Here is a 25,237-nt window from a genome sequence, read left to right as displayed (position 1 = left end):
AACACTGTGTAGCAGAGAGATCAGAGCACTGCCATTAGGATGTGGGCACCCAGCTTGCAACCATCTACCCCTGTAGGACTTATGGCATCCCTGGCATCACTTGTCTCATCTGTATGATGAAGAAATCATGTCAGATAATTGGACACTGAAGGTTTCCTCATATTGTTTGGATACAGAGCTAAAAACCCTCAGTGCCAATAGTTGTCTATGGGAGGGATGGGGAGTGACTGCTAATGGGAACAAGGTTTCTTTTGGGGATGGTAAAAATATTCTAAAATTAGGTTATGGTGATGGTTGTACAACTCTATAAATAAGCTAAAAGCATTGAATTACATCTTTAAATGGATGAACTTTATGATATATAAATCATAACTCAGTAAAGTTGTTATAAGTGAAAGAAAGAAAATCCTGCTTGCCACTCAAAACCAAGAATGATTGCCTGTGTGGGTGAGTGGTTGCAGGCCAGAAAACCAGGAGGACCCGACTGGCCCCATAGCTAAGTTGGTGGTTAAGAGGAGCTCCTCTGTTGTGTATAAATTTTCTTTTTACAAACAAGGGGTAGTGGAAAGGGAGGTGGGTGGGGGGATGAGGTGACTGGGTGATGGCCACTGAGGGGGGCACTTGACGGGATGAGCATTAGGTGTTATGCTATATGTTGGCAAATCGAACTCAATAAAAAAAATACAAAAAGAATTTCTTTTTAAAGAATACTATTCAAAACAGCTGTAAAACTTTTTCTTAAAAACTGGTCTTTTTGTTGACTTCCTCTTATTAGTTTAACAACTATTTATGGCACTCCCATCCTTGTGAAGCTTAAACTCTGGCAGAATATAGACATTTTGCAAAGAATTACCAAATTATTAGCTAATTTCCACTGAGGTAAGTATTATTAAGGAAGAATAGAGGGTACTATGAGAAGAGACCTAATCTGTTCGGAAGTGAGAGAAGTCTTCCCTGAGCAAATGTGTTGAGACCTGAAGTGTAGATGTCAGTTCCTTGCTTAACTTGAGAAAGTCTCATGGAGAGCACTGGACACTAGTCATCCAAAGGGACCCAGGAGTCCAGTCAGGGGCATTGTGGGGAATGGAGGGGTTCAGTGGTGCTGTAATTGCAGTCGTCATGGTAGGTCAGGGCTAATGGGGGGCCCTCAGTGACCCTGAGTCTTTCCTCTGCCCTTGGCCTAGTCAGCTCCTTACCCAGTGCAGAGTAAAGAACTGTCCTTGCTAACCCCTAGGGAAAGATATTTCTGTATCCGAGATCCTGTGGACATAGAGGAGTCACTGCATGGTTGAGTTACAGATGAACGCCTGGCCACCAGAGCCCAAGCTCTCCAGAACCGCCTGCCATCCAGGCACCCGCATTTCATCAAGGCTCTAATCGGCTCCAAGCAGTCCTCAGATGAGCCTGGCTGGTATCCGGCATGACCTCATCACCGCCAACAGTGGCAGCTGGAGGCCAAGTCGCCCCTGGGTGAAGGAGAGGTCAGCATCAGCTGGGCCAGGTCTGTTCTCTGTGCAGTGTGCTGCTTCACCTGCACTGTGCCTAGAAGCAGAGCTGAGTAGGATTCACATTTCCTAAGGCAAGGGCATCTGCCCTTTGCTGGCCCATTCTTGCTCCTTTAGTGAAAGTGCTCATGGACAGAATGCCCAGAGAAAAGGCTGTGCTGGAGCCTTTAAGAAGGAATGTCAATCTGAAGGTTAGGGCCTGCAGCATAGCTGCAGAGTTCCCATCCTAGAGTCAGACTGGGGGGCTTGCTCAGGACCAAGGTTCCCTTCCCTAAAGGAGTTTTGCTTCTAGTATTCATGCTGTCTCTTCCTCTACAAAGAGGCCTGGCAGTATCCCAGAAAGAGCACAGCAGAGATGCTCTCTGTAGGTTTATACACAGACTCCTTCCTGAACATCATTTTGGAAATGAATTCTTTTAAATGTGGCAGAGGAAAGAGCTTGCCATGTCAGGAATCCTCCAGAAACTCCCTTTGAAGTAATGAACCTGTGTGGTTGAATGTGCTGAATGGGGGTCAGGTGGCCTGGCACTAACTCAACCTTGCTCTGCAACCTTGAGGAGTCCCTCCACCTCACTGAGCCTCATTTCCCAGTCTGTAAAACTAGATAATTGTACTGCAATTTCAGAGCTCCCTTCTACTTTAATATTTTGAGTCTGAATGAGTAATTGCCCTCTGATTTATCTGATTGCAAATCTAAGTATTCATAGTTAATTCAGCAACTATTAATTATTTTCCTGCAGCTCACCACCAATTTCCCTTTTCTTGGTTCCTCTGATATATGCTTTTAAAGTGTTCTGTATAATTTCTTTTTTTACCCTTAACCACATGTTGTCATATAGCTATTTGATCAATAGACCTCTCCTTTGTTATATAATGTGTTCCCTGAAGGTAGAGTCTGCATCTGCAGGGTTTACATTCCCAATACCCTGTAATATCCTTAGCACATAGTGGGTGCTTGGTAAACATTTGTTGAGTAAGTGTATTTATAAATGAGCACTAGGTGTTACAGGAAATAAAAAAGAAAAAATACAAGCTCTTCCTTCAGACTGCACCCTCTAGACTGCTAGTTTGGTGCAAAGGCTCATACACACAGCACACTGAGAACAGTGCAGAACCTTGAAATAAACTTATGTGAAAGGCAGAATAAATAAGTGTAATGAACAAGGAGGGGAAGATCAGTGTTGGCATTGTGGAAGCTCCGGAAGGAGGGGGACTGGAGACAGTCTCAAAGGACAGGTGTAGTTCAAACAAGCAGAGGGAAGGAGGAAAGCTTTTCAGGTGTGTCAGTAACAGAAATGAGGTTTGCACGTTGGAGTTGTAGAAGAATCCGACCACCTGCTGGATTACGGGTAGGGAGTGTGGAGGGCCTTGGGGATGAGCCAGGGAATTTGTACTCCATTTTGAAATCAATAGAGAGTTCCTGAAGTGACTGTTTAGTGACTACAGTGATTTTTACTTTAAAGATTTTATTTTTTTAAATTTATTTTAGAGTGAGAGAGAGTGTGAGCAATGCACATGAGCGGGGGTAGGGGCAGAGGGAGGAGAGGGCAAGCAGACTCCCTGCTGAACATGGAACCTGACAGATGGGGGGGGGCTCCATCTTAGCACCCTGAGATCATGACCTGAGCCGAAACCAAGAGTCAGATGCTCAACCACTTGAGCTACCCAGGCACCCCAACAGTGATTTTTACTTTCAAAAATGTAAAGGATACAAATTTCAAGTGGTACCAGAGGATATTTAGTAGAAAAGAGGTCTCCCTTGAGCATTCCTGGTCCTCCTCCTCAGAGGCAACCACCGTAACTTGTCTTACGTATTCTTCCGATTGCTGCTGTAAATAGATTATCAAAACCTTAGTGGCTTAAAACAACTCAAGTTTATTATCTTAAAGCTCTGGAGAGGAGTCTGGAATGGGTCTCTCTGGACTAAAAGTAAGATGTCAGCAGTACATTCTTTTTTGGAGACTCAGAATCTGTTTTCTTGCCTTTTCCAGCTTCTGGAGGCTGCCCACATTCCTTGTCTCACAGGTCCCCCCCCCCCCTTATGTCTTCAAGCTGGCAGTGATCAATTGGTCTTTCTCCTTTTTCACACTGACATTGAGTCTTCTGCCTCCCTCTTTCACTTTTAAGGAACCTTGTGATTACTTTGGATCCACCTGGGTAATCCAGGGTAATCTTCCCTTCTCAGAATCAGCTGATTAACAACCTTAATTCTATCTACAACCTTATTCCTCTTTGCCGAGTGATTTAGCTCATTCACAGGTTCCAAGGATTAGAATGTGGACATCATTGGGGGGCCATTATTCTGCCTGCCACACTCTCAGAGATATTTTATGTTTTATTTTTCTTCCTATTTTTGAATGGTTAATACTTGTACACAGTACAAAATCCAAGAGTCTGCAGCAAAAGATCTTACTCCCACCCCATCACCAACCCAAGTATTGCCCTGTTTCTCCACTCTGTATTTATTACCTTTTCCCTTGAAATTAATAAGCAGTCTGCAGATAGACAGTTTTGACCATGCAGATATCTTGCTCCTCTTCCATTGATAACTCTTTCCTGAACCAGTCTTCACACAGTGGTTACAAAATTAATATTTTATAACTTTCCCAACTCCAGCAGTTACTCCACATTGACCATTCAGCACTTGGCATCCTGTGGTAAACAAAAACCCTTTCTCCCCCATATATCTATCTAATTGTGAAAATGTGCTCATGGATACTATAATTGTTCTGTAACTCATTACCATTCTTAGTTATGTTGGTGCTAATGTGCTAAAATTATCTCAGATTTAGCCAGTGTGGCATACCTCAATTTTTTTTTTTTTTGTAGCATTTCCATATTTCCTGGCATCACAAGATGTTTCAGTCTTATATCCACCTTGCTACTGCCCTGGAATCAGCCATTTCTCTGAGGAGCCCTGAGACTTTTTAGTGAGCAATGATATTAGAGACTGAAACCTGAGTACCTAGTTTGCTTATTACCCCTTCTGTTTATAGGACCATGAAATATATATTGTTATATACACATGTGCTTACATATCCATCACAAGATACATACACATGCATATACTTATATAGACACATATGCATGTACATATTGAATTGAATCTTGAATCTTGAATACCACTACCTCCCATTCCAGTCCATCCCTGCAAGGTTCTTCCTTGTCTTCACACATTTCTTATTTGTACACCCCTTCTTCTGTAGGAGAATGCTAGCTCCAAACTGATACAGTTGCTCATTTTCTTACTCCTATGATATATCTAAGAAGGCTTCAGCCTTGCCTTACCCATACCACTATAGAAAACAGACCTACTAGACAGAGTTCAGATCAGGATTTACTTGCAGTTCTCATACCTACTCCAAGGCTAAGAGTATATAGTCGAATACTAGATCCATAAGTTACTTGGTGGTATTTTTTCCCCTTCAGTATGTGCGTTACTCATGTGAAATATAGTTGGGTTAATTTTTCAATTCACTTTCAGTTTTAGGGTTTGTCTCCCCTACCTGTTTTTGTATTAATTTTGTTGTTTGAGCTATACAGAAAGATACACTCAGAGAAGTGAAACTCTCTCCTGTATCCCTTTTTCCCTTTTTCTGCTCCTCTCAGGGAGCCCTTATGTTATGTTTCCTTGTATAAGCAAATTATATGTGTTTTTAAATTTGCCCTTTTTTCCTACACAAAAAATAATACCCAATATATACTCTCTTGCAGTTTGCTTTTTTTGCAAAACTGTATTTCCTGGAAATCACTCAGTATCAGTTCCCAGATATCTTTCTCATTTTTTATTTTTTAAGAAGATTTTATTTTATTTATTCATGAGAGACACATGAAGAGAGGCAGAAACACAGGCAGAGGGAGAAGCAGGCTCCTTGCAGGAAGCCCAATGTGGGACTCCATCCTGGGACCAGGATCACGCCCTGAGCCAAAGATGCTCAACTGCTGAGCCACCCAGGTATCCCTCTCTCATTCTTTTTTATAGCTGCATAGTATTACATTGTGTATATGTACTATATACTCTATGCTTGGACATTGAGGTCTCCAGTATTTTTGAGTTACTCATAATGCTAAATGAATAACCTCTTGCATGTCTATTTGGGATTGTTGGAGGTATGTCTTTACAGTAAAGCCCTAGAAGTGGTATTGCTGGGTCAAAGGGTAGATACATATGTCCTTTAGTTTGATACTGTGCATTTCTCCTCCATAGAAGTTGTACCATTTTGCATTCTTGCTAGCAACGTATGAAAGTACTTATTTTTCTCACAATCTCTCCAACAGAGTGTATTGTTTAGCTTTTAAGTTTTTGCCAATCTGATAGGTGATAGTATCTCAGCATATTTTAGTTTGTCAATTGTAAAAAGCGCTATATTCAAGTCGCCAAGTGTAAGTGTATTATTATCTAAATATGTCTTAACTTTGGTTATTAATTGATTGATATACTTGGCAGCTCCCACATTCGGGGCATAAATATTCATGATTGTTAGGTCCTCTTGTTGGATAGATCCTTGAAGTATGATATAGTGTCCCTCTTCATCTCTTACTACAGTCTTTGGGATAAACTTTAATTTATCTGATATAAGGATGGCTACCCCTGCTTTCTTTTGAGGACCATTTGAATGGTAAATGGTTCTCCAACCTTTTATTTTCAGGCTGTAGGTGTCCTTATGTCTAAGATGAGTCTCTTGTAGACAGCAATAGATGGGTCTTGCTTTTTTATGCAGTCTGAAACCCTCCACCTTTTGATGGGGTCATTAAGCCCATTCACGTTCAGAGTTACTATTGAAAGATATGAATTTACTGTCATTATGATACCTGTTCAGTCCCTGTTTTTGTGGATTGTTTCCTTGGACTTCCTCTTTCTTTTACACAGTCTCCCTTAATAGTTCTTGCAAAGCTGGTTTGGTGGTCACATATTCTTTCAGTTTCTGCCTATCTTGGAAGCTCTTTACCTCTCCTATTCTGAATGAGAGCCTTGCTGGATTAAGTATTCTTGGCTGCATGTTCTTCTCATTTAGGACCCTGAATATATCCTGCCAGCCCTTTCTGGCCTGCCAGGTCTCTGTGAAGAAGTCTGCTGTTATCCTAATGCTTCTCCCCATAAAGGTTAGGGATTTCTTGTCTCTTGCTGCTTTAAGGATCTTCTCTTTATCTTTGGAATTTGCAAGTTTCACTATTAAATGCCAAGGTGTTGAGCAGTTTTTATTGATTTTAGGGGGGAATCTCTCTATCTCCTGGATCTGAATGCCTGTTTCCATTCCCAAGTTAGGGAAGTTCTCAGCTATGATTTGTTCAAATACACTTTCTAGACCTCTGTCCCTTTTGGCGCCCTCTGGAACCCCAATTAAACGTAGATTTTTCCTTCTGAGGCTGTCATTTATTTCCCTTAACCTATTCTCATGATCTTTTAATTGTTTTTCTCTTTTTTCCTCCGTTTCCTTCCTTGCCTTCAACTTCTATGTCACTCACTCGTTCTTCTACCTCGTTAACCCTCGTCGTTAAGACCTCCAGTTTGGATTGCATCTCATTTAACTGATTTTTAATTTCTGCCTGATTAGAACTAAATTCTGCAGTCATGAAGTCTCTTGAGTCCTTTATGCTTTTTTCTAGAGCCACCAGTAGTAGCTTTATAATTGTGCTTCTGAATTGGCTTTCTGACATTGAATTGTAATCCAGATTTTGTAACTCTGTGGGAGAGAGGACTGTTTCTGATTCTTTCTTTTGAGGTGAAGTTTTCCTTCTAGTCATTTTGCTCAGTGCAGAGTGGCCAAAAACAAGTTGTACTTGATAGAAGCGCAAACTCTTCTCACTGTAGCATTCCAGTTGTTTTCTCTTTAAATCTCAGGCTGAGTTCGTAGGTTTTCAGGATGATTTGAAATTTATCTAGGTAAGTTGGTGGGGACTGGTGACTTGGGGACCCTACTCTTCCGCCATCTTGCCCCACCTCTCTCAGCATAGTTTTAGTTTGATTCTTCTGTTATGAGTGAGCTGAACATCATTTCATATGTTTAAGAGCCATTTTATATCTGCTTTTGTAAATTGTCTATTCATGTCTTTTGCCCATTTTTCTATAGGACTTTTGGTCTTTGTTTTTATATGTTAAGGGTGTTAGCCCTTTATCTGTGATATATATTGCAGATATTTTCTTCCACCTTAGATTGATATGTTTTTAACACTTCCTTTAGAATTCTGATATACAACCAGGATTGTGAACTACTGGGATAGTTAAAGCTGTGCCAGTTGGAACTGTTTCTTAAATGAGAGTGCCTACAGAGAAAGGATCATGAACTGAGGACTTAACCTCAGGTGTCACCTGTAACTTGGAACAAAAGAATGAACAGGAACCTCCATAGGCAGATAAAGTCATGGGTATTATGTTTCATGAAAATTAAGGTTGAAAGAGTTGCAGGATTGGTCAGCAGCATTGGTTACTATAACCATGAGGAAGAAAAAAGATTTGTTGGCTGTGATAATGAGGTCCATACCTCTGTCTTCCAACACTGCTTCATCCCTGTTCATTTAGGCTAAGAGAAGATTCTCCTGATCTCTGCGATTTTGTCTAGCATTATTTGCAGGGACTGGATTATAGGATGCCTTTCCTGACAAATAGAAATTGAAGGAATGTAGCCCAACTGCATCATAACTAGAGTGTAATTATTCAGTTAGTAAATATTAAGCTCCTGCTGTGTGCCAACTACTATTCTAGCCACAGTCTCAACAAGGACCTCATTTTAAATATGTGATTCTCTCTTACCACGTTCTGAAAAGTTTCTTTTCTGAAGTCCATCTGTCTGGTTTGTCATGTAGCCTCAACTGAAACAATCTTGGTGAAGTCCTTAGAATTAGAGAAAAGTCCTCTTGAGGGAAATGGAATCATTAGCACCAGCTGGAAGCTCTGAGTCAAAAAATGTTCCTCTTGGTATAGACTGCAAATCTATTCCCTGCCCTCTCCTTCCTCCTAATCTCCCCACTGCCCTTCCACTTTTATTTTTGGTGGCTGTTGCCTGGTGACTGGGGTTGGCCATAAAGGAAGGAGCATAAACTGAGAGAGTCCTTGTTGGCAGTGACTTCTGATTTAAAAAAAAAAAGAAAGAAAAAAAAGCCACAATTTTATGAGGGAGATGAGCAATTCCTTCAGCCTTGATGGGTTGAAAAGCAGACATCAGCAGATGAATGGTTCCTGAGCCCAGGACTGGAGCCAGTAGCATTTAATATCATAAAGATACTCACCCCCACACTCCTGATTCTCTCCCTACTGGGAAGTACAATTAGCAAAAATATTTCACTGGGTTCTGTTTTTGCAAGTGTTCTCAATGCCACTTGTAAAGAAGGCCTCCTGCCTTCCTGAAGGTGTATCTTCCCTGTGTATCTGAGTGTACAGTTGGCCCTTGAACAATGCAGTGGTTAAGGGCTCCATGCAAGTGCACATCTGCTTGTAACTTTTGACTCTCCCAAAACTTAATTACTAATAGCCTGCTGTTGATCAGAAAAGTATGACCAATAACATAAACAGTTGATTAACACACATTTCGTATGTTATAGGTGTTGTATACTGTATTACTGCAATAATGTAAGCTAGAGCAAAAATGTTATTTTAAAAATCATAAGGAGGAGAAAACACATTCATAGTACTACTGTACTTATCAAAATAAATCCATGTGTAAGTGACCTGCACATTTCAAACCTGTGTTGTTCAAGGTCAGTTAAACTTCATTTCAGTAAGCCTGGCTCAGCCACCACTTTAATGTACTGATAGCTCTCATCCAAGCAGAAGGCTTTACGTAGCTTTGGGAATAAACATGTGAGTTGCAGCATAAGACATCTCTTGATAACCCCTTTTCTCTGCTATGGACATTAGGCTGGGATTGGTCAGCAAAAGCTTAAACATCTGGTCAGGTCAGTCCTTTGGGGTAGTTGATGTTTTATGGACAACCCATCAAGATTGATTGGCCTTATAACTGAATTAGCCAGATGTGTGGGCATTGTGTGCCCTCTCCTCAGCCTCCCTTCAATGTTGTTAGACAGAAGCAGACATGCGATTAGCATGTTTGAAGATGATGTGTTTTTAGTGCATGAACAAAAGCTGCTGCCTTCTGCAGAGACTGTGGCTCTGCCCCAGACGTCAGCAGTATAATTATGACTGCTAAATTCAGCCCAGACCCCAGGCTTGGCTGCTTTGGTCTCAGCTGTCATTTGTGGGAGGGGGTGGGGGGAATGCAGAAGCCCAGGGACCCAGGCTCTTATTATGTGCACTTTGAACTCTGCTTTATCCAGAGTCATTCCCTCCCATGACAGTTGCTCCCAGCTGCTTTCTGGGCACAGAGCCTGCTATCACCTCTGGGGGTAGTCTGTGCTGGTTTGTGGGTAGAGAGAAGTGAGGCTGGCCTCCTGAGAGCCCACAACTTCCAGGAAACTTGCCCAAAATGAAAATGAGCTGAAGATCCTCATACTTCCAGTGCCTGTGTCGCATGCTACCCAGAAACATTATCTCTCATCTAGAAAACCCCTACCTTAGGTTGCATTGAGCAGAAATCCTTGGCAGGAGCTTTGGCTTTTACCCTTTTCCCACCTAACTCTGTATATGAATTCTGTTTGAAGATTTATATCCATGCAATTGTAACACTTCTTTTCTAACCAGACTGGCCTACGTATTTGCCTTACAACAAGCCAGGCATTTTCATATCTCCAGTAGCTCTGCTGATGCTTAATATTCTGTAGACATCTCATATTCAATGTATCCAAACCCAACCCCCCTCAGACTCTTCCATAGTCCCTCTTTGGTGACGGGCAGCATCAACTACTGGTCACCAAACAAGAAAGTAGTATAAGTAAATCTGATGACTTTATTTACACTTCCCATCAAGCCTGTCTGTCTGAGAATTTTATCTCAAGTCCATCTTCTCTCCTCTGTCCTCCCTACCATAGTTTAGACTTTATCACTCTCACTTGGCCTACCATAAGAGTCTTCTTGTTGGTCTCCCTACCTCCAGGTTCCTCTTCAAACCAGCCTCTCCCCTGCAAACCCTAGCATTCCTCTGTTTGAAAACCTTTAGCAATTCCCCATGCCTGGAAGATAACCCCAGATGTTTAACCTGCCTACAAGTCTTCCTGCAGTGCCCCATGAATCTTTTGCCACCCTATCTCCAAGAGGCCTGGGGATGATGGTTTGCTTCGGGATTGGAGCCAGAGCTTGGTCAGCCTTCCAGGGTCCCCTGCAGCCAGGCTGGTCTGGGGAGACAGGAACTATTACTACCACAGGCCCATTCAAGTTCTACCTCCGTAGCCTAGAATCTTTGCTGCCTCCAAACCTTTACACATCTACTTTTCTTTGCCTGGGATGCCCTTTCCCTGCTTCTCTACCTATAGATTCCTATTTAGTCTTTAAGAACCAACTCTCTCTTCTGTGTAACTTTCCCTGGCTTGCCCACATAAAGTATATCACTTCTCAGTCTATTCCCCCACAGCAATTTTAGGAGGCTATTTTATTGTTTCAAAGATTACAATCGAACCTTTAAAAAACAGAGCTTCAACATGTATCTCTTCCTCATACACCCTCTACCCCCCGCCCCATTGTGCTGCCAGGAGCCCTGTCCAAATGTCTGACCTGTGGAAGGCCACCCCAGTCTCCCTTCTGTCTGCTAAAGACATGGGGGTGGCTGGCTTCCTGTACAATACCCCATCTCTGCAATAGACCCCATCTCTGCAATAAATGATGGTGAGATGCATTGTAAGAAAGAATGCCTATTAATGGTAATTGTTGTAACAATAGCTAGCATTTATTGAGTTCTTTCTGTGTACTGAGTTCTGTACTAAGGCTTTTATCTCTTTTAATAATTAAAATAATTGTGAATTTGATACTCTTATTAACTGTATCTTCCATATCTATAAACAAAGGCACTGTTAAGTAACTTGTCCAAGTTCCACCACTTACTAGTAAGTATAAATAGCACAGCCATTGTGATATATCTCTGTGTATGCTCTCAGGAGCAGAATTACCAGTCTGTATGCCAGAGCCTTTACAGGGTCTGGCATATGAAATAAGTATTCTGGAATGTTGGTTGATTGAATGAATGAATGAATGAATGAATCCATGTTATTCCCTTTGAACTTGCTTTCAGGCTTAAGAGGGTCTGGCTGAGCATCTGTAGCTTATGCCAAGAAGTATGGATTTTGTCTCCTCTCCTAATACCCAGCTGTACACAGACATGTTCCCTCCCACTCAGTAACAAACTGCCTAGAACTCTTTCCTGGCTCATATTTACAAGAGAATGTGATAAATTCTGTATTGATCCCTCCTGTTCCACTGTAAATTTTGCAAAAGATGATTAAATAGAGCAATAGAGTCTGCAGGCATTGTGGCTCAATATGTTGTGGAGTGGCGTATCGACCTCCTCCATCCAAAGGCAGCCAGCGCCTATCCCTGCTGCCCCAGACCAGTAATTAAAATCCTGTGAGACTGGGATTTAAAATCCAATCATATCCCTGAATCAAGCCTTCTAGCCTCCCCATGTGACGAGTGCAATAAGGTAACGGCAGGAGCATGTTTATGTCTGTGCTGAAGCAGTCCCCATAGGGTGGGTAAGAAATGGAGAGTTGGGTAGCCCTGCTGGCTAAATCACTTCACCCTGACATCACAGCCACTTGTAAGACAATCTGTAGGTACATAAACAAGTCCCAGCCAAAGACCAGATCTGAGACTCTAAGAGAAAAATATCATGTACAAAAATTCATAAATTGTGATTCACTGTACACTTCTGTTCCCACAGCCAGTAGTTGGTTTAAGCAAGTCATTTGGCTTGATTAAGCTATGGCCTTTAGTAATCAAATCTGTGTTTGAATTTCCACAGGATCTCTTTGGTTTAATCTAAGCTAAAGCCAGCCTATCCTGTGCTGAGGCCTGTAATCAAGGCACAAGATACTCTTGAAATAAACTTAGCTGTCTTCTCCTAGTAGGACTAGGAGCTCTGTAGAAGCTGAGACAGTGTCGTCTTATTCACCTTTGTATGCCTAACACCTAGCTTGATGCCAGACACATAAAAGGTTCTCAGAAAGTATCTCTGAATGAATAAACACAAATTAACAATTAGTCTTAAAAGAGACCTCCGAAAGGTGAGGCATAGGTAGTAGACCTACCAAATGGTCATCCACTCAGTGTTTAAACACTTCCAGGGCTGGAGAACTTATTTGTTCCTGAGACTGCTCAGAATCTATCTTTGGGTGCTGGTTAGAAATTTCCCTTATTCAACAAAAATCTTCCAAGGGTCTTAATTTTACCATGGGGTTTGTGTAGAATGAATCTAATCCCTGTTCCACTGCTGGCCCTTCCAGTACCTAAAGATGCACATATGTTCTTCTGAACTATCTTCTCTCCAGCCTGAGCCTCCCGTTCTTTAACTCATTATGCTCATGTGGCTTCCCAACCCTTTCCTATTTTTTTTTGTTTATTAATTTTTTTTAGTAATCTCTACACCTGACGTGAGGCTTGAACTGACAACCTAGAGGTCAAGAGTCACATGTTGAGCCAGCTAGGCGCCCAACTCTTTCCTATTTTGATCACACTCCCCAGAACCATCTCTACTTTGTCTTCTAAAACCCATGACTTCCCATTTATCTCCATTACTTTTTTTTAAAGATTTTATTTATTTATTCATGAGAGAGACAGAGAGAGAGAGGCAGAGACACAGAGGGAGAAGCAGGTTCCATACAGGGAACCCGATGTGGCACTTGATCCTGGGTCTCCAGGATTACACCCCGGGCCGAAGGCGGTGCTAAACCGCTAAACCGCTGAGCCACCCAGGCTGCCCCTATCTCCATTACTTTTCATCTCATTGTTTCAGCTCTTTCACTGGGTGTATCTGGCTCTTCCCACCCTAATCTGATGCCTGCAGATTTTATAAACAGACCATCCCTAAAATATCTGTGTTGAGGATAAACATACTAAACAAGACCAAGCCTATTTGCTGCCGCTCAGAACTTCCTTCCAGGTCACCTATGATCTATTAGTCATGCCATTCCCCTTGGATCTGGTTAGTCCACCACTCACCAGTAACCTTCCATGCTATACTAGCACCCAGCCACAATTCTCCATCATGTCCTTAGGTTGTCCTGAGATATCCCTCAAATGTCTGGTGAAGTCCACATTTGCCCTGACTGTACTTGATTGAGCAAACAGATAATCCTGATGAAGAAAGGAAATGAGGTTAGTCTGGCATGACTTGGTTTCTGCGACCCTATCCTCATTGACTGGCAATCATTACCACTTCCTTTTCTAGGCATTCACAGGGCATCCCTTTAGTAATACATCTGATTCTGGAGACGAGACATAATGTGTTCTCAGTTTTGTGCTCTAGGGGATCAAAGGGAAAAGTAGTCCACATAGGCTAGAGTGGTCTGGGAAAGTTTCTGGGCAGGGGAAATGGAGCTGGGCTTTGTAGAATAGAGGGTCTAAGTGGTGGGAAAAGGGGGGTTTGCTACCACTGAAGAGAATAGTGACAGCTCCATGTGTTCCAGTTCTTTCTGGTTAGTTGAAATTGAAAGCTTAGGGGTAGGTTCCAAGACTGACATGTGGAAAGAGCCTTGGACTGGAAGGCCCGGGTCTCTCAGTCTTCCACTCACAATCTCCATGACCATCTTGGGCTCCAACCTTCCCTTCCCCAGGCTTCTCCAGTCTTTTTCCCCTTAGTGCTTTCTCAGTGTAACATCTCTGCTCTTCTACAGCTGATGCGCTGGTTTCCCATTTCCCCCAGCTACACCCTTGTAGTGGGGGAGAGGGAGGCATCATCCTCATCTCCTTATCTGCCTCCACCACACTGCATCATTACTTTTTGTCTCCCTGTCTGTCTCCCATCAGTCTGGATTCTGCCCAAAGGCAAGAACTGATCTGATTTTACTGTGTCCCCAGCATCAGTGCTCAGTAGGTTTTAATGGAATGGCTGGATCCAGTCATGAGGCAGCCTCTCTTCCCTGAACTCTAGATATCTCCCTCACTAAAGGCAAAGGATCCCAACCAACTGTGTCCATTGAGGAGTTAGGACTTGTAGATGACCTTCTAGGATGTCATTTATCATTTAATGTGGGTTACTACTCCTTTGGTCCTCATATGGGAAAGCCCTAAATGAGAGGAAAAGGAACCCCATTTTATACCCTTTCTACAAAGCGCTGTCTGTCTGAAACCTACCTGTAAACCCGCCCTCTCCCCCCCTCCCCCTATATTTTGGTTTGGGAGCATCTCAGCACACTAGAAGGAAAGAAGAGGATTTTTTTTTCCTGTTTTTAGTCATCAGAACTTTGGAGGGTAGCACTATGTGGTGGAAAACCGGACCTCGCTTCTTTAAAAAACAATAACAAAAAAACTGATTATGTAAAATTGGAAACACATACAAAAGAGAAAATCACATAATAAATCTCTTCTTTAAATTCCAGCTCTACTCTTTGTCTGCTGGGTGACCTTGGGCAAATTATTTCAACTCTCTGAGCCTGTTTTCTCTGAGTCTTTGTATGATGAATAATTCAGACACTGTGTACAAAGGCTTATACCCAAAAAATGTTAGCTCATCTCTTTTCATCCTGCTCTTCTCCCTGACTCTGTTAAATCATCTGGAAAATGGGAAAACGATACCTTTTCTGCTTTCTTCAAATTGTTGTTAAGAATGAAATACATGAAAAAAAAAAAAAAGAATGAAATACATGGGGACACCTGGGTGGCTCAGCAGTTGGACACCTGCCTTTGGCTCAGGTGATGATCCTGGGATCTCGGATCAAGTTCCACATCAGGCTCCCTGCGAGGAGCCTGCTTCTCCCTCTGCCTGTGTCTCTACCTCTCTCTCTCAGTGTCTCTCATGAATAAATAATAATCTTTAAAATGAAATACATGGAGGGACACCTCGGTGGCTCAGTGGTTGAACTTCTGCCTTCAGCTCAGGTTGTGATCCTGGGGTCCTGGGATTGAGTCCCACATCAGGCTCCCTGTAGGGAGCCTGCTTCTCCTGCTGTGTGTGTGTGTGTGTGTGTGTGTCTCTGTCTGTGTCTGTGTGTGTGTGATGAATGTTAAAAAAAAAAAAAAAACCTGAAATACATGGAGTCAGCACAGGGTATGGCATGTAGTGAGTGCTGAGTAAAGGTTGTTGGTTACCAGGGTGGCATATCTAGAGGTGCGCAGGTATGTGTGTGTACATATCTTGAGAATGCTCAGTGGTTTATGGAAATGGCTCAGGACAAGATGTCATAACTGGGGCTCTTCCTGGTTCCACTCAGCCTCCTACAGCATACTGGACAGGTCTCTTATCTCTCACCTTCAGTCTCAGGGAATAGAGGAGAACTTGTTTGTCTGTGACCTGAGGAGCTACATACATAGTAGCTGTGATGACTAAACAGGGATGGGGCCCCCAGGAAAGGGAGGGTGTTGGGAAGACAACAGAAGCCCATGAACAGATGAAGAGCATTGAGAGCAAGAGGGTGGTAGAGGCTTCCCAGAGGGAGGGACCTTGAAGGAAGGGTAGGATCTAGATGGTCAGGGAGACAAGGAATGGGGCTTCAGAGGTGAAGAGTGGCCCAAACAACAGTGTGAAGACAGGGAAGGTGTGTAGCTTCTCTCATGTGATCATTCTGTCTTTCTAGGAATGCTTCCTTGGTAGGGAACTCTCAAAACCAGAAAGAATAGATTGCTGCACACTGACACACACTGACAGACATCTCTGATTATGGGGAAAATATCCCTTCTATTCAACAAAAAACTTCTAATTGGAGATAGTAAACAGACTGTTGAAATAGTGAAATAGATGAAGGTGGTAAAAGAGCTATCAGTAAAAATAGAAGGAAGAGTGAATATGAACATTATTACAGAGAACATTGTATGGTCTTTTTTTCCCCCCATTTTCAAGCTTTTAATTTTACTCAGTCCAGACAAAACCTCTAGAGGTTGGCAAGGACAGCAATCAGTTACCACCAGAGAAGTGAAGCAGGTGTCCTGGATCACACAACCAGGGAATGGTAACTCCCACTCCTGCAAGCTCCCCCACCCAGTGCTCTTTTTTCTTTTTTCTTTTTTTTAAGATTTTATTTATTTATTCATGAGAGAGAGAGACATAGGCAGAGGGAGAAGCAGGCTTCCTGCAGTGAGCCCAATGTGGGACTTGATCCCAGGACCCTGGGATCACAACCTGAGCCAAAGGCAGACACTCAACCATTGAGCCACCCAGGTGTCCCCTCAGTGTTCTTTTAGAGGGCTGGGAGCCACCTACATGTAGGGGGGGACGGATGAGTCATGGAAAGTCAGTGGTGGTAGACCTAGATCACTAGAAGGCCAGTATAGCTAAAAGAACTGCAAGGGGCAGTGGGGAGTATATGAGCATGTCAATATTATTGATAATACAGCTTAACACATTTGTATAGGGCAGTTACTGTTGTGTTTTTTAAAACCCTCTTAAACTAGCATTATCTTCTTTGATATTCACAGAGGTAAGTAGAGGGCCAGATTGGGTAGTGAGAAGGGAAGAGGGAATAACAGGCCTCCCCTTCCACCCTAATTTCAGCCCTCTCCCAGGGAAGGGCAAGTGAGCCAGTCTATCCAACCACTTCCTCCCCACTTCCTGCCCAGAGCCAAGAGGGTGTTGGGGCCTAACTTGATCTAATTTTTCAGAGATGTGTCTGGGACCAGAAAAGAGACTAGGAGCTTTGGCCTACAGGACCAGGGACATGATCACACACTTGCTGTCAGAGGGCTCTTCTGAAGCAGGAAGAGCAGCCATGTTTTGTGTGGCCTCAGAAGATAGTCCCCAGAAAGAAGTCCGTTCATTTGATATATATTAGTGAAACCTGTTCTCTGCCAGGCCCTGTGCTGGGTAGCAAGGATATAGCAGTGAATCAGACATGGTCCCCGACTTCTAAGAGCTCTCAGTCTTGGATGCAGACAGACAGTTTTCATGTGGGATGATCAGAAAGGTAGGAGCAGAAGGGCCTGTGGGTGCACAAACGATGGTACCAAACCTGGGACGGGAGAGAAACCTTCTTGGAGAAGCTTGGACTAGGTCTTTGAAGATGAACAAGTGTTTGCAGGAAGACCAGGGTGGGAGTGGGGTTGGGGGGAGAGGCTGGACCTCATATGAAACCAAGTTTTACCCTCGATTTAGTGGGGTGGGGGTGGGGGAACCTCTTGGAGAGCCATGAGCTTGGGGCTAGGTTCTGGGCACATTCAGAGGGACAAGGGTGACCACCTGTTTTTGATGTAGTAGAGGGGAGTCTTTTCTTAGGGAATTGGAAGAGCTCACCATTAAGGTGTTTTTCCACCCAGAAAATCTATGATTGTGTCAAACCAAAGGCAGGCACTATGCCAAAGAAGAGCAGTGGGTTCCCTAGGTCCTAGTGGACCAGCCTCCTGTCCTACCAACACCACTTCCACTGCTTTAGATGATGAGACCCACGCCAGCCACTGGTACCAGCCAGAACCAGCCCATAGCAAGCCCCACCCCCCACCCCCACACACCTTACTTTCCTGACCCAAGCCCTATTGACAGATCCCCCAGAATCTGAAGGAATTCAAGACAAATGGTTAAGAGGATGGAGTTAATAAAATTTGAAAAATTGAGGCCTGTCACTCCACTAAACTTTTTTCAATACCACTGACAGAAACATATTTCCCCAATGAGTGACCTTCCACAGCTGTAGCGGGCAGGCACAGCCGCAGCAGTGCTGCCAGGAAGCCAGTCTGCTATTTATCAAATATTATAAGCTGGGACACACTAATCTGGAGCATGGAGAGGAGAGGAGGGGTCCTGCACTATACTGCCTGGGGTGCTCCAGGTGTTGGCCCCAGCCCCAGACAGCCAGTGGGAGGTGACGGATGGCCTGCGATTAGCACTCCCCACCTCCATTCGGCCCTGTCACTTGCTCCCAGAGGCCTGACCCTCTAGACCAGCTGCTCGGCCTGGAGGGGCCCAGAGGGGCCCTGGGTGGGAGACAGGGGGAGGTCAGGCCAGGGCACGGGCCATCCTGATGCCCCTGGAGAGGGCAGGGGGGTGAGACCCAGTGTGGTTATTTATTGGAGTATAATGGTTTGTGGCCGTTGGTCGTGGAGGTGAAATCGATCAGTTGTAGAAGTCAGGTTCTATCAATTATTAGAGCAATTAGTCAAGTCAGCATCAGAGCAAGGGTGTGGGGGGGGGCTGGGGGACTGATATTAGATGGACATTTCCCATGGTGCCCCCACCTCAGCCTTCCTAAAGTGAGAGCAGAAGTGCTGCCCCGAGGCTCCAGAACCTTGGGGAAACCAGCTGGCTTCCCCCTCAGGAGTGGCTGGGGTGGGGACTAAGAGCTTCCTGAGCTAGAGATGGGCCAGGACACAGCTAAAAAGCATCCCTATGCTGACTGGCACAGGTGCACAGATGTCTTACCTGTCCCCATCCTATCCTTTATGAGAAGTGACACGACTCCTACTAGAAATTACTCAGTGGCCAATGTTTATGGCACACATTTTTCATTCTATAAGCAAATATAGATCACTGACAGCACTTGTTTGACGCAGCTAATCTCACCCTCGGTTCTTTCTCCCACTATCTTCCTCTCTGACCTTCCCTCCTCTCTGCCTTCCCCTTCTCTTCCATTTCTCTTTTCCTTGTTGCTCCTCTTTACCTTCTATAGATCTCTCCTTATAGATCCACCTTTTATTCCAATCCATATCTAGCAACAGAGTTCGTTCCCCTTGAGGCTGCCTAAGAAAGGCCTTTGCACTGCTGAACTGTAGCTCTCTTTCAGCCCTAGCCACTATCTAGGAACTTGGGGGGAGGGGAGGATGCCATCTGCCACTGGCCGCAGCCCTTGTAAGCCCCTCACTGTTGAGCACCAACAGTGAGGGCTGGTAAGGCCAGACCAGTGAACAAGCCTCGTTCCTTCCTGCACCCCCACAGTATTGTCTGTTCCTCCTTCCGCACAGTGACACATTTGGCCTGAATGGTAGTTGTTTGATCAACTCTCATCCCCATTAGCTTCTGGAAAGCTGGAATTGTGCCTTGACACCAACCCTAGGTAATACCGGATCTTAAAGACAGGAAGTGGAGTCTGCACAAAAGATGGTCATGGGGGTGTGAGGAAAACCTGAACAAATGGTTATAAAACCATTTTTATAACCTGAGTTTTATTTTTATAAAACTCAAAGCAAAGAGTAGCCAAGGTATCAGTTGCTACAGAGTGGTCAAGAAATAAAAATAGAAGACTATTCCTTGGCTTTGCCAGTCTCCCATCATCCTGCATACAGAGCCCTGCAGATACAAAACATCCAGTCACTGCCAATAGAATTGAAAAAATGAGGTTGCAACGGAGCCCCTAAGAACTTGCCTACTAGTTAGGAAGAGCACAGACACCCTCCTTACCAGGGAGGTGGCACTTTATCCTGTAAGTGGTGAAAAGCCCGGGAAGGAAATTTCAGCAGGGGTATATCATGGCTGCCATGTGGAAGTGTGGAGAATTGGAGTTGAGTAAAACTAACGAAGGGTTTGACTCCTGGTCCAAGCAGATAATTAGCTTTGTGACCTTGGGGTAGTTATTTCATTTTCCTGGGCCCCAGTTTTCATGTCTGTAGCATGGGGATTTTAATTCCTACCTCTCAACAGTGGTTGCAAGGATTAAGTGATACAGTGTACATGAAGAACAGAGCACAGTGTCTGGCACATAGCCAGTGCTCAGTGCTAGCAGCCGCTTTTATCACCACTCCTAGATTTATAGCCAAGAGACTTGAAAACACATCTATGCGAAGACTTGTACACATACATTCATAGCAGCATTATTCACAGTAGCCAAAGGGAGAAATAACCCAAATGTCCATCCACTGAGGAATGGCTAAACAAAATGTGGCCTGTCCACAGAATGGAGCTTTTTTCATCCATGAAAAGAACTGCTTTCCTGCTTTCATGTGGCAGCGTGAATGACACCTACTACAACATCGATGAACCTTGAGAACATGCTAAATGAAAGCAGACAGACAGGAAAGACCATACATTGTATGTTTCCATTTACATGAAATGTCAGGTATAGGCAATCTATAGGAACAGAAAGTAGACTAATGGTTGTTGGGGTTGGGGGATAGGAGGTGTCTGTGATAATGGTTATGGGATTTCTTTTTGAGATTATGAAAATGATCTCGAATCAGTGGTGACAGTTGTACAACCCTGTAAGTATATTTAAAATCACTGAATTGGACACCTGGGTGGCTCAGTCAGTTGAGCATCTGCATCCTGGGACCAAGTGCCGCATTGGGCTTCCTACTCAACCAGGACTCTGCTTCTCCCTCTACCTCTCCCCACTGCTTATATGCACTTTCTCTCTCTCTCTCTCTCTCTCAAATAAATAAATAAAATCTTAAAAAAACAAAACCACTGAATAATACACTTTAAAATTTTTGAATTTTATGGTATGTGAATTATATATCAATAAAAAAGAATATAAATATTTCAAATTCCTATTAGAAAATAGGATCATGTATAATTTTTCTCACTGATATTAAGTGTCCTTGGTCTGGATCATACTTCTTACTCTCTATCCTACTCCCTCCTCCTCCCACACCTATTCCTCTGCAGCCCAGGCAGACAGCCACATTTAAATGCTTAATAAATGCTTACAATTGTTGATAAATTTATAGACCTTTAAGTAGCCAAGAGCTTCAGTAGGAATAGTTTTATATCATGGAACAAATGTTTCCACAGCCTAGGATTGAGAAATGCTGACTTTTATAGTCCAACATCAGACAGTAGCCAGACATCCACCTTGAGCCAGGCCCCATGCTGTGTGCATTTGCCTGCAAATTTAGTGTTCGCAGCCAGCCCACTATACTCTTATGGCAGGGACTGAGTCTTAACCCTTCTTTACTTCTAGACAGTACCTCTTTAGCAAGAAAGAAGGTCTAGGAATATTCTGTTTAATATGTAATTCTTGAGCATGAACTGTGTTCAAGGCACAGCTTTCTTATGTTTCAATCTCCTTGCTTTGAGAGAAGTGCCTTGGGGACCAGGCCAGACCTGATTCCTCTGTGTCTCAAGCCCTACAAATTCAAGGTTTGCCAAATTGAATGGACAGTTTTTGAAGAGGACAATGAGATGTTCAGACCTGGGCTTTGGGAAGGAGATTCTGACAATGTGGAGATCAGAGGAGCCTTTCCTCCATATCTGCCAAGACATTGCACCAAGTAGACACTTTATACAGGCCTGTGAGCTGCCAGAACTTAAAAAGAAGGTAGATGTATGGCCTGGCAAGCCCCTTCCTTTTATCATATTTCAAGTTCTTTGTTCTCAAATCACAGGAACCAATGATTGGAAGAAACACCTGCCCACATGCTCACACTTAACAACAGGTATCATTGGTAAGGGCATCAGACCTTGGGGCTGCCAAAGCCAGGCTCCTGGTGATGCTCACTCCCTTCCAGAGCACTCAGCTAACTCTGAAAGCAGGAAATACCAGAGATAAGAGAGCATTAAAGGAGAGACAGAGGACCAGAGAGCAGAAAAAAGGGGGCTGTTTTACTTTTTTTTTTGTGTGTGTGGATATTCTGTGTTTTAGAAAGGAACTCTTTTATGTGATTTTATAAATGAATATTCATCTCTATGCAAGTAAGCTTGATATAATATAGGCATTTTAATAACTAATGCTTTGGTGGTAGGATATATTAATCTATGTATTTGGTATTTTATTTGGTATTTGTTAGCATGTTCAGCTGTGTGTATTTGTTGTATGTGTGCGTACTCGTGTCTGTATAACACACCTGTGTGTATATAACATAACTTTGTGTATGTAGTGGTGTGGGTAGTACGTATTTTTTTAAATTTTTTTTTATTTGTTTATCATAGTCACACAGAGAGAAAGAGAGAGAGAGAGAGGCAGAGACATAGGCAGAGGGAGAAGCAGGCTCCATGCACCGGGAGCCCGACATGGGATTCGATCCCGGGTCTCCAGGATCGCGCCCTGGGCCAAAGGCAGGCACCAAACCGCTGTGCCACCCAGGGATCCCAGGTAGTACGTATTTGCACGTGTATGTGTAAGTGTAGGAACCCCGATACCCTGACCTGTGTCAGAAAGAACTAAGGACTGCCCTCTCAGAGTAACTTAACATGTTTTTCACACCATTCTGCAATCTCTTAGGGTTTTGTTGCTCTCTCTTTCCATGGGAATGCTTTGCTCTGAAATCAGGGCCCAGGTCACTTCTGAGGGAAGGCTGAGGCCACATTGATGACCACTGATAGAGCCTTTGACTACTTCTCTTCCTGCCAGGAGCCAACCCCCTGCAGAGGAATGAAATGGGACACACACCCTTGGATTATGCCCGAGAAGGGGAGGTGATGAAGCTTCTGAGGACTTCTGAGGCAAAGGTAAGTCTCACAGAAAGGAGAAGGCCTATGGGTACTCTGTGCTGCATTTAATCTTTCACTCATCAAATTATGTCTGGCTCCACACCAAAGCCACTTCTCCTTAGGTGATTATTGTCTGTTTAAATACAAATCCAGCCCCCAGCCTCATCAAGAATAGGAAGCTGCCCCTATCATGACCAGGCAGAGGCCTGAGACACTTCTGACTTCTGAGGACTTGTCTTCAAATTCAGTTTTTGAGGTGGTGGGCCTTCTAGTTTCTTTTCATAGGTCCAGGGATAGACAAAATCTTTAGCCCAAGTAATGTTACCCTGGGCCTCACATATTCTGTAACTTTAGCAAGCAATCTTTTCCCATCATCACTCCTTCTAAAACCATTCCCTGATCCATCTCCTCCACACATACTCCAGAGAGCATGGTACAGCTTGAGCCAAAAAAATCTCCATCTTAATTTGATCTTCTCAACCAAACTTTTGAACTCCCTAAAAGCAAGCTACCTTCTGCTCTTCCCAGCTACTGAGCTATCACTCAGGAACTAGTTGGCAGAATCCAAGAACTAGAATCACAAATCTCAGAGCTGCCAGGGACTTCAGCAATCATCAAGTACAATAGTGGGAAATCTTACCAAAGCCTGAACATCTAAGAGGAAAACAAAGCAATTGTGGTTGAAGGAGAGGTGGACCAGAGCTACACCCACCTGGCCTAACCCTTCTCTCCTGGGCAGCCTCTGTGGAGGCTCTTCTGTGAGGCACACGTTTTAAATCTCTGAAGCCTAAATCAGTGGACTCTTACTCTAAGAGATTGTAGAATGGTATGAAAAACATGTCAAGCTACTCTGAGAAGACAATCCTTAGTTCTCTTTTTTTTTTTTTATTTTTTTTAAATTTTTATTTATTTATGATAGTCACAGAGAGAGAGAAGCAGAGACACAGGCAGAGGGAGAAGCAGGCTCCATGCACCGGGAGCCCGATGTGGGATTCGATCCCGGATTTCCCGGATCGCGCCCTGGGCCAAAGGCAGGCGCCAAACCGCTGCGCCACCCAGGGATCCCTCCTTAGTTCTCTTTGACACAGGGGTCAGGGTATCAGGGTTCCTGCACATAGATGTACACGTGCAGATACATACTACCCACACTACATAACACGAAGTTGTGTTATATACACACCGATGTGTTATACAGACATAAATACACACAGATACAACAAAAACACACAGCTGAACATGCCAACAAAAAGCCCAGGGATATGACATGGCTTGCCTTTGGTCCCAGAGTGCATTAGTGTCAAAACTGAAACTAATAGATTTGAATACAAGGTCACGTAGTAGGTTTGGTGTTAGGACTAGAACTGAAAGACTTGGTTTCTTTTCTTAAGATTTTTTTTTTTTTAATTCATGAGCGACACACAGAGAGAGAGGCAGAAACATAGGCAGAGAGAGAAGCACCTGATGTCCTCAGTCGCAGGACCCCAGGATCACAACCTGAGCCAAAAGCAGACGCTCAACCACTGAGCCACCCAGATGCCCCTGACTTAGTTTCTTTTTTTGTTTATTTGTTTGTTTTCCTTCATATGGTGAAAAAATTTAGATTTAGCCAGCTAGACTCAGTTTAGATGATCCCTGTTTTGTTGGCAACATCCAAAGCATCAGACTCAGGAGCCAGTCGAACATATGCCTTCTTCTCTCCACTGGGCCTGATCAGGGTGTTGACCTTGGCCACATCAGTGTCATAGAGCTTCTTCACAGCCTGTTTGATTTGGCGCTTATTGGGCTTGACATCCACAATGAACACAAGTGTGTCATTGTCTTCTATTTTCTTCATGGCTGACTCAATAGTCAGGGGGAAGTTGATGATGGCATAATGGTCAAGCCTGTTTCTCCTGAGGATACTCTTTGGAGGATATTTGGGCTGCCTTTGGAGATACAATGTTGTGGACTGTCAGAATGTAAGTGACGTGCAGATCTTAAAGGCGTCCATGGATGCCTTTAAGCACCACTCTCTTGGCATTAAAAGCCTTTGCTTTGGATTTGGCTTTGGCTTTGGGAGGAGCAGGGGCTTCTTGCACCTTCAGTGCCATCTACGTGAAAAGATGGAAGACTTGGTTTCTGATTCTCAGTCTTATGCTCTTTCCTTCATCATGGAGTCTCTTTTGGCACATTGGCTGAAATCCTTTGAGATGATTCAGTGCGACAGGTCCCACCTAGTGGCAAATATTCTGTCTTGAATAAGAGCACTTAGGTCACTGGACTGAGACAGACAAGACATGATTTGTGGTCCCAGCTCCACCACTCACTGACTGGGTGATGTAGGGCTAGCATTTCCCTTCACTGAAGCTCAGGTTACCTCTGTGAAATGAAGACATTGCACAAAATGGTTTCTAAGGTTCCACTCAG

At 43.6% G+C, this 25,237-nt stretch overlaps 1 protein-coding gene across 2 annotated transcripts in view; it reads left to right on the top strand.

Moving 5' to 3' along the window:
- Nucleotides 1-25,237, top strand: part of CLPB (ClpB family mitochondrial disaggregase) — a 146,432-nt gene that overhangs the window by 82,031 nt on the left and 39,164 nt on the right. For both annotated transcript variants that reach the window (XM_055320580.1, XM_055320581.1), the window contains exon 6: nucleotides 22,752-22,849. In XM_055320580.1, coding sequence (XP_055176555.1) covers nucleotides 22,752-22,849 — 98 coding nt within the window. The remainder of the gene's footprint in view (nucleotides 1-22,751; nucleotides 22,850-25,237) is intronic.

Source organism: Nyctereutes procyonoides, unplaced genomic scaffold, assembly GCF_905146905.1.
Source record: "Nyctereutes procyonoides isolate TBG_1078 unplaced genomic scaffold, NYPRO_anot_genome, whole genome shotgun sequence".
NCBI classification, from domain to species: Eukaryota; Metazoa; Chordata; class Mammalia; order Carnivora; family Canidae; genus Nyctereutes; species Nyctereutes procyonoides.
The sequence above is the reverse complement of the archived record's forward strand: the minus strand, read 5'-3'. Positions and strand labels throughout refer to the sequence as shown.